Source organism: Anarhichas minor, unplaced genomic scaffold, assembly GCF_050575085.1.
Source record: "Anarhichas minor isolate MPS153535 unplaced genomic scaffold, ASM5057508v1 ptg000021l, whole genome shotgun sequence".
Taxonomy (NCBI): Eukaryota; Metazoa; Chordata; class Actinopteri; order Perciformes; family Anarhichadidae; genus Anarhichas; species Anarhichas minor.
In genome coordinates this window covers 1,983,705-2,001,503 of record NW_027466467.1, presented here as the reverse complement: position 1 = coordinate 2,001,503, position 17,799 = coordinate 1,983,705, and the positions used below count along the sequence as shown (strand labels likewise).

The 17,799-nt window shown below is 42.5% G+C and overlaps 2 protein-coding genes across 3 annotated transcripts; one reads left to right on the top strand and one right to left on the bottom strand.

Moving 5' to 3' along the window:
- The first annotated feature begins 377 nt into the window (after positions 1-377).
- On the top strand, positions 378-7,923 carry khk (ketohexokinase). 2 transcript variants are annotated; one of them, XM_076096132.1, is made up of 9 exons: positions 378-540; positions 1,095-1,211; positions 1,847-1,981; positions 2,202-2,336; positions 4,687-4,759; positions 4,964-5,110; positions 5,565-5,653; positions 6,670-6,827; positions 6,960-7,923. In XM_076096132.1, exons 1-9 carry the CDS (start codon positions 443-445, stop codon positions 7,058-7,060), a joined length of 1,053 nt encoding a protein of 350 aa, XP_075952247.1. In that variant the 5' UTR covers positions 378-442; the 3' UTR covers positions 7,061-7,923. The 2 variants fall into 2 exon arrangements, with proteins under 2 accessions (XP_075952247.1, XP_075952246.1); XM_076096131.1 differs by lacking the exon at positions 2,202-2,336.
- Positions 7,924-9,041: 1,118 nt separating this feature from the next.
- Positions 9,042-15,066, bottom strand: pltp (phospholipid transfer protein). Its single transcript, XM_076096336.1, has 14 exons — positions 14,943-15,066; positions 14,589-14,688; positions 14,377-14,505; positions 13,642-13,797; positions 13,405-13,468; positions 12,790-12,945; positions 12,539-12,715; positions 12,328-12,387; positions 11,478-11,642; positions 11,210-11,277; positions 10,433-10,475; positions 10,261-10,324; positions 10,088-10,164; positions 9,042-9,140 (listed from the first exon to the last, which is right to left on the bottom strand). The coding sequence occupies exons 1-14, from the start codon at positions 15,064-15,066 to the stop codon at positions 9,042-9,044; spliced, it is 1,482 nt and encodes a 493-aa protein (XP_075952451.1).
- Positions 15,067-17,799: the final 2,733 nt, after the last annotated feature.

The window sequence follows — 17,799 nt, the reverse complement described above, 5'->3', positions numbered from 1 at the left end:
TAAAAACAGAAAGTTATATTTTGAGCACCGGTACCGTGGTATTAATTTAATTTGGCCGCTGCTGAAATGTGTCATCTATAGAGAAAAGAGACAGATTAGATCATTAGACAGATAGTAAACCCTGGTCATATCCTGGAGGAGAGACCATACAAATGACAAACAAATTTATTTCCTCCCAACCCTAAAGTCTAACCGGAATTTAGGATGTTTTATTCTCTAAAATAGCTTACAAACAATGACACAAGATCTCTACCAACTTAAACACAGAAGGTGACGGTAAGCAAGTAAAACCAGTGAAGAGCAGCTACTGTCTGTGAGGCTCTTATTTTATCATCTCTGCTGACAGGAAGTGGTGAGTCGTATTGTTGTGAGGTGACTAGATAATGAGAAAGTGTAAAGTCCAGCCTGCAGCTGTGTGAACAGTGAGTTTGTGTGGATCGACATGGAGGAACAGAAGAAGAAGATTCTGTGTGTGGGTCTGGTGTGTCTCGACATCATCAACGTGGTCGACAAATACCCAGAAGAAGACACAGACAGCAGGTTAGCGCAAACAGCTGGTTAGCACACAGGCTAATGCTAGTAACAACAGCAGGTTAGCACACAGGCTAATGCTAGCACCAACTGTTGGTTAGCACACAGGCTAATGCTAGCACCAACTGTTGGTTAGCAATGCATTGCCCCGGAGCAGGTTATGTTCGAGATAACAGACCAACGCGTACAGACGCGCTGTCTACTGACCAATCAAAGCTCAGTGCGCGGTGTGACGAGTGGGTGTCGCGCGCTCACGGTCCCGCAGATTGAAACGAGGTGTGATATTTTATTGTGAAGGGGAATCCACGACGTGTGATATTTTATTCTGAAGGTGCTTCTACATCGATGTGAGTGTTATTCTGATTGATCATAAACATGGCCACTTTAATAAATATCATTCAATCAATTATCAATGATATCATATCCCAGCATGCACCTCTGCGGATTAATGCTCTTTGCTATTGATTCTCGATGTTGCCTTTAGGAAGTGAAACGTGTTTTCATGTACAGTCTTCTTCAGTGATGTTGATGCAGTGATGTCATCCCTCTCTGTACCTGTGCAGGTGTTTGTCGCAGCGCTGGCAGCGAGGAGGAAACGCTTCCAACTCCTGCACGGTGCTGTCGCTGCTCGGAGCGCCGAGCGCCTTCATGGGCTCTCTGTCTGCCGGACCTGTGGCCGAGTGAGTACCGATCAATGCGTCCATCAGTACATGGAGGAGGTCTCAGGGATCAGGTCTAGTTCTAGAAACTACAGAAACTACACAAGTCCTTGTTTCCTCGTCTCCTTTCTCTCTCTCCTCATTTCCACATTTTGTCTCTTTCTTCTTGTTTCCTCGTCTCGTCAATCTCTCCTTGTTTCCGTGTCTCCTTCATCTCCCTTCCTTGTTTCCTCTCTCTCTCCTTGTTTCCTCGTCTCCTCTATCTCTTCTTGCTTCCTTATCCACTTAATCTCTCTTCCTTGTTTTCTTGTCTCCTTTCTCGTTTCTTTGTCTCCTCTCTCTCTCCTCGTTTGCTCTTCTCGTTTCTCTCTCCTCATTTCCTTAATCTCTCTTCCTTTTTTCCTCTCTCTTCCCTTGTTTCCTTGTTTCTTCTTCTCCTCTCTCCCTCTCTCTCCTTGTTTCCTCTTCTCCTTTCTCTCTCCTCATTTCCTTCTCATTTCTCTCCCCTTGTTTCCACGTCTCGTTTGTCCACAGAGATCCTCAGTGAGGAGGAACTTGATCAGTGTAAAGGGTTAAGACACTGACATGAAACAGTTTCCTGTCTGTAGTTTTATTGTGAAGGACAGAGGAGATGTGAAACAGTTTATTGTCTGTAGTTTTATTTTGGAGGATTTTCAGAAGTTCCATATCGATGTGTCTCTGGTGTCTGAGCACGCTCAGTGTGTCCTTCCAGCCTCTGTGGTCGTCAGCAACATCAGCACAGGAAGCCGCACCATCCTGCACATGAACAGGTGTGAACAGGTGTGTGTGTGTGTGTGTGTGTGCGTGTGTGTGTGTGTGTGTGTGTGTGTGTGTCTAACTGTATTTATTTCAGGAACATCATCATCATCGTCACAGCTCTGCTTCCCTCCTGTTCCACCAATGAGGAGACAGTTTTCTGTCCGTCAGTGGTTTTATTTTGGAGGGCAGAGTTGATACGAAGTAGTTTCCTGTCTTCTCTGTGTCCGTCAGTTTCATCATGGCCGACTTCTCGCGCTGTGCAGTCGATGTCTCCGCGGTGGTTTGGCAGATGGAAGGTCAAACTCCGTCTGCGTGTTGTGTTGTCTCTCCGTCCAGCGGATCTCGAACCGTCGTGCTCTACGACACGTAAGACCACCGGACGACCGCCCGGCGGCACGCAGCGTTCACTGAATACCTCTTTATCAACGCCATCTTGTTACCGTTGAGACACGTCGTCACTCCTATCAGATCAATATCAAATCAGATCAATCGATCAGCAGGAGCACCACATTTACCTTCAGAACCTCAATGAAAAATAAGCACATTTTAGAGAACAGATTACATTGTTTACCAACAGCAACAGGAACAGCAGCTGGTTTACAGCTGAATATACTGTTCAACTGCAGGTTTATAGAAAAATGATCTAATTATGTAGAGTCATGTGACTAGCATTAATGTTAGCCACATTATTGGTTGCTGCATGAATGTAGTTTTTGAGTTTCTACTCATTTTGTTAAAGTTGTACATTTTCAAATGAAGTTCTGCACCATTGACCAACAATCTACTCGTGTACGTGAACATTTAACAGCAGAGACACGAGCCATTCAGGTGAGTCTTGTTAGGCCACGCCCCCTCTACATCAGAAGCTCCACCCATCTGGTGCTGCGTGCAGACAAAAACGAACGTGGTGAGGTGTTTTGTGAACGCTGTTTGACCCGCCTGAGAGACGCATGACCACCTGGTCCCGATCCTGATCCTGGTCCTGATCCTGGTGTAATGGCCCACTGCAGAGCGAGAAGTTGAGGTCCAGCCATCCGATTGAGCGGAGGTCAGCTGACCTTGTTTATTTTTTATTTATTGGTTGTTTGATAGAGACGGAGCACGTTAATGAACGTCGGTAAAACAGTACGAGATGTGATCATGCCGGAGTTAGCAAGAATGCTATAGGAGGTGTTGCAAGCTCATGCAAAGCCTTAAACATAAAACATGTTTTAAACTCTCAATGAATTTTATATATATATATATATTTTATATTATTTAATATCTTTTAAAACATCCATCGACGCCTCCTCTCCACCTTCTACATTTAATGGAACATCATTTTAGATGGGTCTCATGCCTATAAGTTCAGTTCGGGCTGGCGTCAAGATGTGGTTAGCTTAGCTTAGCATAAAGACTGGAAAGAGGAGAAACAAGCTAGTCAAGCTCCGTCAAAAGTTAAAAAGTACACCTATCACCACCATTTTAAAGTTCTTCGTTAATATATATATTTTGTTTTTATCTGCACTGTATCCATGCTGAGCTAGGCTAACAATCCTGGACCTCTTTGTAGCTTAGCTTAGCATAAAGACTGGAAAGAGGAGAAACCGCTAGCCAGGTTCCATCAAAAATAAAAAATTACACCTATGAACACCGTTAAAAGTTCATTGGTTAATATATATGTTGTATATACATATATATATTAATCCGCACTGTATCCATGCTAAGCTAGGATAACAGTCCTGGACTGTTCCTTTAAATCTGCGTTCTTGTTCGTTCACTGAGCTTCATCACTAACTCGTCGGTTCAGTGTCGTCGGTTTGAGTCTCTGCAGTGGTGTTAATGGTGGTTTAATTCATCGTCGTTGATTCATTTAATATCTCTGATGTTTAAAACGACCACGTTCACGCTGAAATATGATGAAATATGTTCAGTAATTAAAGATGATTTTAATCTGCCGCCTGTGAGGAGTTTCTTTCCAAAATGATCAAATCGAATTTAATAAATATACTTGTTGGATTAAAGGCAAAATAAAAATTTATAAAAAATATTTTCAGCAAAATTCCCGTCTATTGTAGATAATGAAAGTAATTTGTTTGTCTTTTGATGATTTTGGAAGTGAACTCTTCACACTTTAAGTCTGTGAATGTAAACATAATCTCACTTTATTGTGTTTCATGCTGACTGTTGGACTTTAGAGAGATGACTCGTTTTAGCATTTTCAGTCTGAACTGATGATCAGACGTATTTATACTATATTTTAATATCCATAAACATGACTCATAATTCAGTCAGATCTTTAATCAGCCTGACTGAAACAGGACTGACAAATAAATTCATAAAATCATTCCAAACTGTTAAATGTCTTCACCCCCCGAGTCCTGACAGACGCATGAATCAATCAAGAGTCATTTGAAATCTTTAAAAAAGTTTTAATTCTTGAAATTGTTTTTCTAATTGTTGTTGGAAGTGTTTGTGTAAAGAAGAAACGCCTCCCTAAAACACAGTAGGTCAAACAGGAAGTTCGGATGTATTTAAATGTACTTGTTAAAAAAAGTAATTCCAATGATTTTTGTATAGAACATTTTACTGGTCTTGATTAATCTCCCAGTCTGATGATGTCATAGTGACGTCATCAGCCTGGGAGACTTTTGTAACCTCTTGAGTGATGAAGGTGTTTCTGGATTATCTTCATTGAGGAACATGAACTCTGACCTCTGACCTTTCTGTCCGTCAGGAACCTTCCTGATGTCACAGCGGAGGAGTTCTCCAAAGTCGATCTGCGTCAGTTCAAGTGGATCCACTTAGAGGTGAGACACTGAAACTGCCAGACTAACCTGACCAAACCCGACTAATCTGACCACACAGACTAGACTAACCCTTCTATCTCCTGAATCTAACCTGTTGAAGTTTCAAAACAGTGTGAAATATAAATGTATCAAACTAACGTATCGTTACAGAATACACAGAGAATATTACAGTGTACCAGTGTTTTCTTGTTTTAACTCCTTCAGGGCCGTAACGCTGAGGATCAGGTGAAGATGATCCAGCAGGTCGTGATGTTTAACAGCACGTTGCCTCGGCAGCAGAGGATCACCGTCTCCGTTGAGATAGAGAAGACCAGAGAACCGCTGTATCAGCTGTTTCCTCACGGTGACGTGGTGCGAGTCTTTAAGAGACGACAGGTTTTATTAACGCCGGTTACCTTAAATACAACGTGAGGTCTGTGACGGGGTGGATTCTATCGGTCTGTCAGGTGTTGGTCAGTAGAGACGTGGTCCGTCTCTTCTGCTTCCTGTAATAAGTTGTGTCCTCCGTCTTTGACCCGTTTGATACTAAATAGCCTAAAACTGAGTTGTTTAGGAAAAGAGAAGTTAATACATGAATGTCTGTCTCTCTCTGACCTGTCTCTCTCTCAGGGCTGCCTAACTGACCTGTCTCTCTCTTTCTCCCTGACCTGTCTATCTCTCTCAACACTGTCTCTCTGCCCTATCTCTCTCAGGGCTATCTCTATGACCTGTCTCTCTCTCAGGGCTGTCTAACTGACCTGTCTGTCTCTGTCTCTGAGCTGTCTCTCTCTCAGGGCTGTCTCTCAGGTGTTCTTGTCTCTTTCAGGTGTTTGTCAGTAAAGACGTGGCCCGTCACTTCGGCTTCCTGTCGGCTGAAGCCGCTCTGAAAGGACTCTACAGTCGGGTCAAACAGGGGTGAGTGGAGGATCAGGTCTTTCAGGGTTGGACAAATAAAAAGAATCAAAACATGTTTTGCCCACAGATGTATAATAAGTGCTGAATTAAAGCCAGTACAATATATCCATTATTACAGCTGCTTACAGCTAGAAAACAACAATTTATTCCACTTTTAGTGATTATTACAACTTCTAGGACTTCTTTCTCCCTCTCTGACCTGTCTCTCCCTCCCTGACCCGTCTCTCCCTCCCTGACCCGTCTCTCCCTCCCAGACCCGTCTCTCCCTCCCTGACCTGTCTCTCCCTCCCTGACCTGTCTCTCCCTCTGTGACCCGTCTCTCCCTCCCTGACCTGTCTCTCCCTCTCTGACCCGTCTCTCCCTCCCTGACCTGTCTCTCCCTCCCTGACCTGTCTCTCCCTCCGTGACCCGTCTCTCCCTCTGTGACCCGTCTCTCCCTCTCTGACCCGTCTCTCCCTCCCTGACCTGTCTCTCCCTCTCTGACCTGTCTCTCTCTCTCTGACCCGTCTCTCCCTCCCTGACCCGTCTCTCTCTCTCTGACCCGTCTCTCCCTCCCTGACCTGTCTCTCCCTCTCTGACCCGTCTCTCCCTCCCTGACCTGTCTCTCCCTCCCTGACCTGTCTCTCTCTCTGTGACCCGTCTCTCCCTCCCTGACCCGTCTCTCCCTCTCTGACCCGTCTCTCCCTCCCTGACCCGTCTCTCCCTCCCTGACCCGTCTCTCCCTCTCTGACCTGTCTCTCCCTCTCTGACCCGTCTCTCCCTCCCTGACCTGTCTCTCCCTCTCTGACCCGTCTCTCCCTCCCTGACCCGTCTCTCCCTCCCTGACCCGTCTCTCCCTCTCTGACCCGTCTCTCCCTCCCTGACCCGTCTCTCCCTCCCTGACCCGTCTCTCCCTCTCTGACCCGTCTCTCCCTCTCTGACCTGTCTCTCTCTCTCTGACCCGTCTCTCCCTCCCTGACCTGTCTCTCCCTCTCTGACCTGTCTCTCCCTCTCTGACCTGTCTCTCCCTCTCTCAGGGCTGTCCTGGTATGTGCCTGGGCAGAAAAAGGAGCGGATGCTTTGGGTCCAGATGGTTCGGTCGTTCATTCAGATGCGTTTCCTCCTGAAGCTCTCGTCGATACTCTCGGAGCCGGAGACACTTTCAACTCTGCCGTCATCTACACGCTGTCCAACGGTGAGACATTACACCGTCCAACATGGTGAAACGTTACACCGTCCAACGGTGAGACGTTACACCGTCCGGTCCGACGCGGTGAGACGTTACACATATATTTATTAAATTAATAAATACATTCTCCAACCGCAGGTGGAAGTCTGCAGGACGCACTGACCTTCGGCTGCAGAGTCGCCGGCAGGAAGTGCGGTTTCCACGGTTATGACGGCATCGCCGAAAACTTTGGCGACTGACTGAAGAGTTTAAAACAGACGGATTCAAAGAACTGTGGTGAAGGTCTGAGGTCACTCACACTGTAAAAGATGACGAGTTAAAAACAAACACTTATTTTTTATGAAATAAAAACAAACTCATGATTTTATTGAGCACTCAAATTACAATAAATTCTATTTAATTATCAGTTTGAAAAGTGAATCTTCGTAAAAACTGATTATCACATCAAGTATCTGAGCTGCTAATTAACTGTTAACTAATTAAAGTGGCAACAGACAGGTCTTTTGCTCGAACTTATCATTATGAAGTACGACGCGCGTCGCGATCTCCCAGGAAATGAAGGCTTGATTTGCGGCACAAAGAAAGAGGATATCGCTTTAACTCTGTCCATACTTGTAAAGGCAATAAGATAATAACTAAGATTAGAGCTACACGTCTTCTGTTCTTACCTTTCAAAATAAAAGCCTTAGACATATGCGCTGCATTACTCGTTTACCAGAGAGCATTCTGCTCAAAGACAACTCAACAAATTAGCTTAGCATAGCTATCCCCAGGTAGGCGAAGTGATGGACTTAGAAAAGCTAGTTAAAGTTGAAACTATAACTGCTTTAATACAGATTAATAAACTTGAGAAGAGAAAATAATTAATGTCAGTAATAACAGATATATGATATGTTACTAATTGATCTTTAGCTGATATTACAACTATTACAATAACTATTAACAAGCTGCTAATACAATAGTCGAGTGTTAATTAACTGTTTGATGCAGTGGCTTTAAATGAAGTAACATTCACTTAAAATGATTTCATTGCTGTATGTTTTTTGTTTTTACCTGATGAGAATAAAATCTGTCACACAAATAAATTACGTTATTGATCTGACTGAAGTGAAACCTGACGCTGTTCATTGATTAATTTAACGTATAAATGTTTGAATTTGACTCTGCAGTGATTCAAAAGGCTGACTCTCTTCAGGAAATGCGAAAGTGAAATGTGAAAGTATCTTAAAGCTGCATTCTCTCTAGTGTCCACCAGGGGGCGACTCCTCTGGTTGTATCGAAGTCTATGAGAAAATGACTCTACTTCTCTCTTGATTTATTACCTCAGTAAACATTGTAAACGAGTTTATTGTCTCAATCTCTAGTTTCAAGTATTCTTCAATACACCATGATGTTCATTTAGTAATTAACTTATAACTTGTATGAAAAAGCAAATTAGGAGATTTATTTGTTTTTATTTAGCTTTGTTGTTAATACAAACATCAGAGAGCGGCATTTCCACTGTGAGCTGTTATCTCAGAGAACCACAATATGGTTGTACTGATACTTTCTCACCTTTTATTGTGTTTGAGAAAATACTCCGGAGTCTGTTAGTCTGAACTTTATTCGGAGAGGACTCTCAGACCTTTATGTCCTCATCACTTTCTAAATGAAACCTTTACTCACAGGACAACTACACAAACATATTATCTTCTAGAATATGATGCATTGCTGCAGATTAAACTACCCAACAGTGTATAAAGGAGTTAAAAACATCTACAGCAGTACACATATACATTAATGCAGCAGTACTATTAATCCAGAAACATCATATATATATATATATATAATAGAAAAACACAGACAGGTAACATGTTACCACATCATGAATACTTTTAGTACATTTTGCTGACAATACTTTTACTCGTACGGTTTTGAATGGGGAACTTTAACGTGTAGTGGAGTATTTTCACAATGTGGTATTAGTACTTTTACTTCAGAAAAGGATCTGAATACTTCTGTTTCACTGATGTACAGGTGGTTAAAGATAACGCAGCAATGCGCAAGGAGCAGAGGAAGACTGTTAGCAAGAAACAAGGATGTAAACAATGGCCGCTTGATTTTAAAATACCTGCGTATATTTATACACATAAATGTGTGTGTGTATATATATATATATATATATATATATATATTTATATATATATATATATATATATATATATATATATATATATATATTTAGACAGAGTTGGTGTCTGGTTCTGTCTGATTGCTCCCTGTGATCATTTCTCTCAGTCCTTTGCTGAAGTGAAGATTCGCTCCGATCAAGATGAAACCCTGCAGAGATCAACACAACTGCCGTCAACACCAGTGAGGAAATACAACATCACATGGTGCAGTAGAGGGTCAAAATAATAAAGACTGATGCTGCAATCCATTGCAAGTCGAAGGTTAATAATTCCAAGTCGGTATTCCCGATTTACGATCTTAATGCGTCCCGGTGCATCTGCTCGTGAAAACATGGCCGCCAGCCATCTGATGTTTGTATGGCTGTATGGTTGTTTTTTTCAGAGTACAATGGATTGCAGCATAATGACCAGAACATCACATGGTACAATCATGATGTTACACCCAACAAATATCTCATTAAGATCAAACTAATCAAAAAAATGAACATTCATCAGCGTGATAATAACTGCCTAAAATAGCAGAAACCATCTTTGGGAAACATTTATTTGACTTTTACGTTTTAGTTTGTCCCATGCCTCATCCAGACGGCAACCTCCGGTTCTGATGAGTGAGGTTCTAATACCGAAGTGTCTTAAACCTGCATTCTCTCTTGTGTCCACCAGGGGGCGACTCCTCTGGTTGTATAGAAGTCTATGAGAAAATGACTCTACTTCTCTCTTGATTTATTACCTCAGTAAACATTGTAAACATGAGTTTATGGTCTCAATCTCTAGTTTCAAGTCTTCTTCAATACAGCATGATGTTCATTTAGTACATTATGGTCCATTTAGAGAACCAGAGGTTGCCGCCTGGTAGCTGCCAGTGCCATGCTCCTCTGCAGTCCAAATATGGTCTCTTCTGTTCACTGGTTGCAAAAACCAACATGGGGACTGCCAAAATGGTGAACTGGAGGCTTTCAAAACCCATGGTCCCATTTGTTAACATGGAAGGCGCGGCGTTTATGACCTTTACTGCAGCCAGCCACCAGGGGGCGATCAAGATGTCTTCACTTTTGGGGTTTAACATATAAAGGTTAAATGTTTAAACAGACTTACGTTGTGATATTCAACTACTTCCTCAATGAAATCCATCCCATCAGCCAGAGGGATGCGAACCCCTCTCTTTGTCCAGTCTGAGCACACACACACACACACAGTCAGTGTCACAGTGTGTTACAGTTCAACATGCAATCACTGTTTGTTTCACAGTTGATGTATCAGATTCTTACTGTTGATTAAAGGAACCACAGACATCTGCAACATGGTCTTAAGAGGAGCCTGCAGAGGAATCAACTGACAGACAGACGGGCGACTGTTTTACGTATTTTACTTTCTGTTGTGAATCAGATTTAACACAAATGTTGTAACTCAGTAGTAAAAGATAAAAACAACAGCACTTACTGCCAGAGATTCCAGAGCCGATTGATTGGAGAATATTTTAAATCTGAAAGAAGACAACTCTGTTTCAGTCTGTGGTCATTTATTCTGCCACAGAGACGCTGTGACTTTAAATGAGGTTCAACACAAAAGGTAAAACATTTCAACGTTCTTCATGAACCAAGGAAACATTTTGAGGGATTCTGTACAGCAACCTTTAGTCGCTCCCTCAGCTCAGGAGAAATTAAACCCAAGGGACCACCGTGCTTTTCTCTTGCGCCGCGTTTTTCGGGCGTTTTTTTTAGACGTGTATAAAAGTTGAAATATTCGCAACTTTTCTTGCAGCGCAGCGATCGTCAGTGACACATTTGAACAAGGGAGCCAATCAAATCAAGCAAGAGGCGGTCTTTACTACACTGCAACTGACTTCCTGTTTTGATGTCAGTAGTGCGATCTGATTGGCTGCCTCGGTCAAGTGTGACACCGACTCCGCACTTAAAAGTTGAGAATATTTTAGCGACGCGTCTCGGTGTGATCGGCCCCTCAAGTGTCACACTTAAGTAGAAAACTTAGAACTTTACAAAACTTTAAAGGACTGTTCCTTCATACGGTTCTCGCCATGTTTGTGGCGTCAATGTGGAACTTTAGTCCCTGGTTCCACCAAAAAAAACACAGACTGTGTTCCTGAGTTCCTTAAATTGGTCCTGGGCTCCTGTCCCCGAACTGACCAATCACAGTTCTTGTAACTTGTGTGTGTGTATATGTGTGTGCGTGCGTGTATGTATGTGTGTGTGTGTGTACCTGCGGAGGTCAGCATGAACGGCCAGGCGTTTTTCCTTCATGGAAACTTTAGCGTTAAACTTTGCTTCCTGCAGGACGACAGAAACATGAAACAATAGAAATAATAAAACAGCTGTTGGACGTTTTGATCAGCAGGTTAAACCTTTGTGTGTGTGTGTGTGTGTGTGTGTGTGTGTGTGTGTGTGTGTGTGTGTGTGTGTGTGTGTGTGTGTGTGTGTGTGTGTGTGTATGTGTGTGTGTGTGTAGAGGTGTGTGTGTGTTTGTGTACCATCGTCATGCTGCTGAGCTGGACCGGAGGCTGACCTGGAGGCAGCACTATCACCTTGACGATGGCTGTCATGACGACCGTTGCTCCGGACGTCTTGATGAAGGTTTTTGGAGGAGAGTTGACGGCGAACTGAAGAGACATCGGAGCGTCCAACAGAGCCGGGTTCTACGAGAACACAGGAGAACACGGAGTGAAGTAGTACTACACAGTACTGCATGTGGACTAAATAATGTGAACACCTGCACTGAACTGAACCTGTCAAGTCAACTTTATTCATAAAGGCCAACGTAACAAATGACAAATTAGCATCAAGTGGTTTTACATTCCTCCATCCTGCTAACACGTCTTCACTGTGTCTTTACTGCATTTCAAATGTGTCCCCATTGTGTCGCTACAGTGTCTCCATTGTCTCTTTATTGTGTTTCTACTGCATCTCTTCTGTCTCTTTATTGATTCTTTATTGAGTATTTACTGTGTTTCTACTGTTTATTTACTGTGTGCATTTCTACTGCGTCTCCACTGTCTCTTTACTGAGTCTTTACTGTGTCTCTACTGCATTTCTTATGTTTCTCCACTGTGTCCTTACTCTGTCTTTAATTAGACTTTACTATTTCTGTACTTTATCTCTATTTTTGTCTTTACTGTGTCTTTATTGTGTCTCGACTGCATTTTCCAATGTCTCCCCACTGTATCTCCACCATGTCTCTATTGTGTCTTTATAGTGTATTTACTGCATTCCTACAGTGTCTCCACTGTGTCTCTACTCTGTCTTTATTTCGGCTTTACTGTGTCTGCACTTTATCTTGTCTTTAATGTGTCCCCACTGTCTCTCTATTGTAACTTTACTCACCAGCATCATGATGGCTCCAAAGTAGGTGGTTCTCAACAGCATCTGCAGGTCTTTGGGCATCTGAAGGACGACACAAAGAGAACAATGGAGGTTAGACTGGATCAGCTCGGTTCTCAGGATTTGTATGTTCGGCTTTTCGGTCTTTCAGGGTGGGCGTCTGTGGTGGTTGTGTGGGTCTGTGGTGGTTGTGTGGGTCTGTGGTGGGTTTGACCTTCTCGTTGACGATGTGCATCTGGAAGATTCCTGCTTTGAAGTAAGAATACATCCCGCTGTCGAAGAAGTACTCGGACAGAGCGAGGTAAACCATCCGGTCGTACTCTCTGATGACCGGGTCGATGGCGTAGTTCACCAACGTGTTATTTGGATCGGACAGATCAAAGAACATCCCCTAAACACACGACACACACGTTAATGTTCCCGTCGTATTACACCGTAGACGATATATCAGAGGAAGAGTCTGACCCTGAAGTGCATGTCGAGGCTCCTGGACGTCACCACGGGATCTTCGATCAGAGAATAATCAATACCAATATAGTAATCGACCTCCGACCTCACAGGGATCGACTGCAACATCGAGTTCACGTGAACCAGAGCAGCGTGATTCAGAGCGGGACAGATCTGAGGGACAGACAGGTCAGAGAGAGAGGCAGGTCAGAGAGAGAGACAGGTCAGAGAGAGAGACAGGTCAGAGAGAAAGACAGGTCAGAGATGGACAGACAGACAGGTCAGAGAGAGAGACAGGTCAGAGAGAGAGGCAGGTCAGAGAGAGAGACAGGTCAGAGAGAGAGACAGGTCAGAGAGAAAGACAGGTCAGAGATGGACAGACAGACAGGTCAGAGAGAGAGAGAGACAGGTCAGAAACAGATATACAGACAGACAGGTAAGAGAGAAACAGGTATGGTACAGTCAGCTCAGAGACAGACCGAAATGTCAAAGATAGACAGACAGGTTAGTGAGCAATACTTTCAGAGACAGACATGTATGTCAGACCAAGAGATACAGACCAGAGAGAGAGACAGAACAGAGAGAGAGAGACAGGTCAGAGACAGTTCAGAGACAGACGGACAGGTGACACACCTGTTGGTTGAGGAGGAAGCGCATGCCCGTTTTCAGAAAGCTGGCCAGGAAGTCGTAAACTTTCCTGAAAGATAAAACGTGTTGACAGACAGTTGTTGATTGGCCGATTAAATAACAGTAACCATCAATCATTATTGATTACAACATTACTCCCATTAACAGTGATCATTATTGATCATTGATCACTACATTAGTCTTATTATCATTAATCATTATTACTGTATCAGTGTGTTTTACCCGAGCGTTCCGCTGAACTTTGCCCTCATTTTGGTGATCCTGGCATCACAGGTGATGTTATTGATCTTCAGTCGTCCTTCCTCGTCCCGGATCAGGTTCACAGCCGTGTTGATGTTCACGCCGTCGGCCGACGCGTTGATGTTTCCTGTGTCGTAGCTGACACACAGAAACACGTCATCACCAACACAATACGACCGCGTAAACAACTACACGACAACGCTCCACACAAAACACAAAAGCTTCCAAATTTGCCATCGTGAAGGTCTCGAGATGCTGCTGAGCAACATGTTGAGATGTTTCCATTGAATCCTCTGTTGCGTTTTTTAAAAGATTCATGAAAAGTGGTGAAAAATGTCGTATTTTCACGTGACCTATGACATCGTCGTTCGAGGTATTAACTGTTCCAATTTACTGTCACATTAGTCGGACAAATACTTGGTGGTGTCCAAAAACAATTTGCATATAATGCCTGTAAAGTTGTTTTTTTAATTGTCTATTGACACTTTAATGTTCCATAGAACACATAACTATTAGAGTTGTATTGAAGTTCTGTATAAGAACCATTAGAGTAGTACTAACAGTAATGTGTATTATATTTATGTTCTGTGGAAGAACTAATGAAGTTCTAAAAGTCTTCTGTAGACGGGTTATCAGACTCTAATCAGTGTTCTGTTTGAGAACCATTAGAGTCGTAGGAATGTTGGTGTTGAGTCAGTTTTCTGCAGCAGAACTCACAAGAACCAGTAGAGGATCCGTCGGTGGAAACTCAGCGAGATCGATGAGTTCTGGACGTCGAACAGCAAACCGACTTCAGGGATGAACTGCAGTTCAGCGTGAGTCAGATTCAACTCGGTTATCTTCACGCTGACGACAGACGGGAGAGAGAGAAGACATTAATACATGTTGAGTATTCAGAATCAAAGTATTACTTTAAATACAACTTGTACTTAGTGATGGTGTATTGGAAGCGTCCTTCTTTGCCCTTCATGTCTGGCATCGAGATGTTAGTGAGCTCTTCTTCAACAAACTTCTGAGTCTCATACTTCACTGAAAACACAAATAAATATCGGTTATACATTTTCAATTTCAAGGTTTTATTTGTCACATACTCAACATATTCCTACAATCGTTGCTCTAAGTACAAATATGATATGTATAAAAAATACAAAACAACAAGAAAATATAAACAAAAAGCATACGACAATATGTGCAAATGTTAAATATAGTACAGATGTTGAATACGGTCCACAGTATTATAGTTTAGATTTTAGTTTACTTCTGGATAATAATCATTAACTTACACATATCGAGTCCTTTGTCAGTGATTCGGATTTTGCAGCCGGCGGGTTGAGCAGCGGCCATGATGGAGAACATCAAAGGGAAGAGGAGGGACAACAGACAGGAAGTCATCCTGAGCTGGAACATCTCAACCTGAAACACAGAAGAAGAAGATTAAAATCATGGATTACAGAATGGATTTGGCAGTTGTGGTTGTGTTGTCAGGCTGGAGCAGAGGTTCTGGTTCTAGGTTCTAGGTCCAACTGTCCACAGACAAAGTGTCCACAGACAAACTGGCAAACTGTCAAACTGTCCACAGACAAACTATCCACGGACAAACTGTTCTCCACTGTACAGAATAAGCTGCAACAGTGAAATGAGGTCAGAGGTCACGATGAACAGACAGATCTGAGGGGTTTGTCTCTCCTGTTGCTCCATAACTCACAGCTGAACACATTCTGAGACTGTGTTGTCCATATAAACACTGCTCAACTTGAACTGGAGTTACCTCTGTTTCACAACCCCCCCCCCCCCCCCCCCTTCCCTTCTCTTTTCTCCCAGCAGCCTCCCTCTCAACTGAACTGATGAAGTAAAAACTGTCAAACAGGAAGAGAACTCTGTTTACTTTCTATTTAAACTCATCTGTAAATCTCTCACTGTGATTTTAATAGTGATTGTAGTGAATAGTGATTTTGTATTTGTTCATTCATTTTAATATTTTCAGGAAGAAGATAAGGAGCTCTTAGAACAACATAAAAAAGTCGGTGCATTTGTTGCTGAGACGTGTACGGTTTCTCTACGTCACTTCGTCACAGTTCAAATTTGGTCACTTTGGTTCACTGGTTGAGATGTTGATGTGATGGCGGACAACTTTACATCCTGTCATTAATGTGTTGGATGTTTATATAACAGGAAGAGGCTAAATGATTAAACTAATGTGACATTGTTTAAATGGATTCAAGGCAAACGTCATGAATTAAAGCTTCAACTGTAAAGTATGTTTTTAAAATCCACATCTTCCTTCATGTCACAACATTTTGATTAATGTGATGGGAATGTCTGAACGAAGCTCTGAGGAACATTAATGTAAAAGTCTGTTTGAATGACACAAAGAAGAAGATGGAAATATTACAGTCTGAAAAGGGAAGACACACACACACACACATTAATTATCTGGTCTTAAGCTTCAAACAGCCTTTGAAGAACAGAAAGTCCTCACAAATATATACATACAGGACCACTCACACACACACTCAGTCTGTAATCTGTGTGTTTAATTACAGCTCAGTGCCGACAGCCAATCACCATCCAGCTACTGCATCATCCACATCCGGACATCTGGCCAACCGCTAACTGCTAACAGCTAACCTTTAATTAAAAAGCTTCAGTTCAAAGACTCACACAGCCTGACCTCTGACCTCATACTCTAAACTGCTAAGGGTTTCAATAGAGAGATATATATACAGTACATATATATAATAGAAAGAGCAATCCAACTTAGTAACTTTATGAATGGTCAAATCGACCATAAAGCAGGGTATGCTTTAGGGCGGAGCTTACTGTGATTGACAGGTCGCTGAGACTATCTATGTAACTCCTCCGCATTCCAAATATGGTAACTTCCGTTTATGGGTAGCAAAAAATACAATATGGGGACGGTCGTAATCCAAGATGGCGACGGCCAAATCGCCGAACTTGTGGCTTCAAAACGTCAGTCCACAAACCAATGAGTGACGTCACGAATGAAATCGAATGAAATCGAACTGTGGAGGACGAACATCTAGTGGCTGAATGTTGTCAGTGTTATCGACAGCACCTTTAAGTCAAACATTAACAATGTGTTGACAACACACACACACACACACACAATTACCCAACGTATACATTTAACATATACAGCATTTAAACTTACAAATAAAATACCATTCCATAATAACAGTAGAAAACAAGCAGCCATACCTATTCAGTTAACAAAGAAATAATAATATAACCTGTGGCCTATTCTTTCTGTCGCCCCCAAACTGGTGTTAGCATGTTAGCATCTCTCAGATTGGCAAACCACATTTTTGACCTCCTCCATTTCTTCGCGATAAAAAGTCAAATTCCTCACTGAGCTGATAAAATGCAGCAGAGAGACGAGATACAAGCCGGTTTCTACAGAAACACAGGAGGTCATTGTACGGCTGTAATTATTACCGGGGAATGAGGATCATATATCCAGAATGTACAGATACAACCAGGTCATCCTAAACAGAGTTTAAACATCTTACATTATATAAACTGAGCTCTATAGTTTACTTCAGTACTCACCTGTCCATGATGAGAGGCTAATTGTTTCTGTCTGTCTGTCTGTCTGTCTCTCTGTCTGTCTCTCTGTCTGTCTGTCTCTCTGTCTGTCTGTCTCTCTGTCTGTCTGTCTGTCTGGTTTCAGTAACACTTGAACTCTGAATGTGTGAATGATGAAACTCACAGATCGGCAGACTGAAGGAGGAGCTTCTGTTGGTTCTGTAGTTGATGTGTTCTTGTTCTTCCGTCTGTGTTCACACTGACTGTCTCTCTTTCTCTGTGTGGAGAGTTTTATCCCAAGGGACTGACTCCTCCTCCCCCTCATCCTCCTCCTCCCCCTCATCCTCCCCTTCCTCGTCCTCCTCGTGGGAGACAGAGTGTATTTGAGTTTCAAGTGTGTAAGAAAGGGGAAAATACAGCCTTCTGGTGACATTTAGTCTTTAATTCTTCACAAATTTGATTTAAAATTATCTGAGGGGTCATCATTTTATTTTTAGGGGTAACCATAATAATGTGAGGGGTCATCACTTTAATTAATAATGTGAGGGGTCATCACTTTAATTAATAATCTAAAGGGTCATCATATTAATATAA

Coding starts and splice junctions, on each gene's coding strand:
- khk (XM_076096132.1), top strand. CDS start 443: ATGGAGGAACAGAAGAAGAAGATTCTGTGTGTGGGTCTGGTGTGTCTC. Junction 541..1,094: donor GAAGAAGACACAGACAGCAG/GTTAGCGCAAAC, acceptor GTACCTGTGCAG/GTGTTTGTCGCAGCGCTGGC. Junction 1,212..1,846: donor TCTGCCGGACCTGTGGCCGA/GTGAGTACCGAT, acceptor TATTGTCTGTAG/TTTTATTTTGGAGGATTTTC.
- pltp (XM_076096336.1), bottom strand. CDS start 15,066: ATGTTCCAGCTCAGGATGACTTCCTGTCTGTTGTCCCTCCTCTTCCCT. Junction 12,716..12,789: donor GCCTCGACATGCACTTCAGG/GTCAGACTCTTC, acceptor TCGTGTGTTTAG/GGGATGTTCTTTGATCTGTC. Junction 12,388..12,538: donor TGCACATCGTCAACGAGAAG/GTCAAACCCACC, acceptor GTCGTCCTTCAG/ATGCCCAAAGACCTGCAGAT.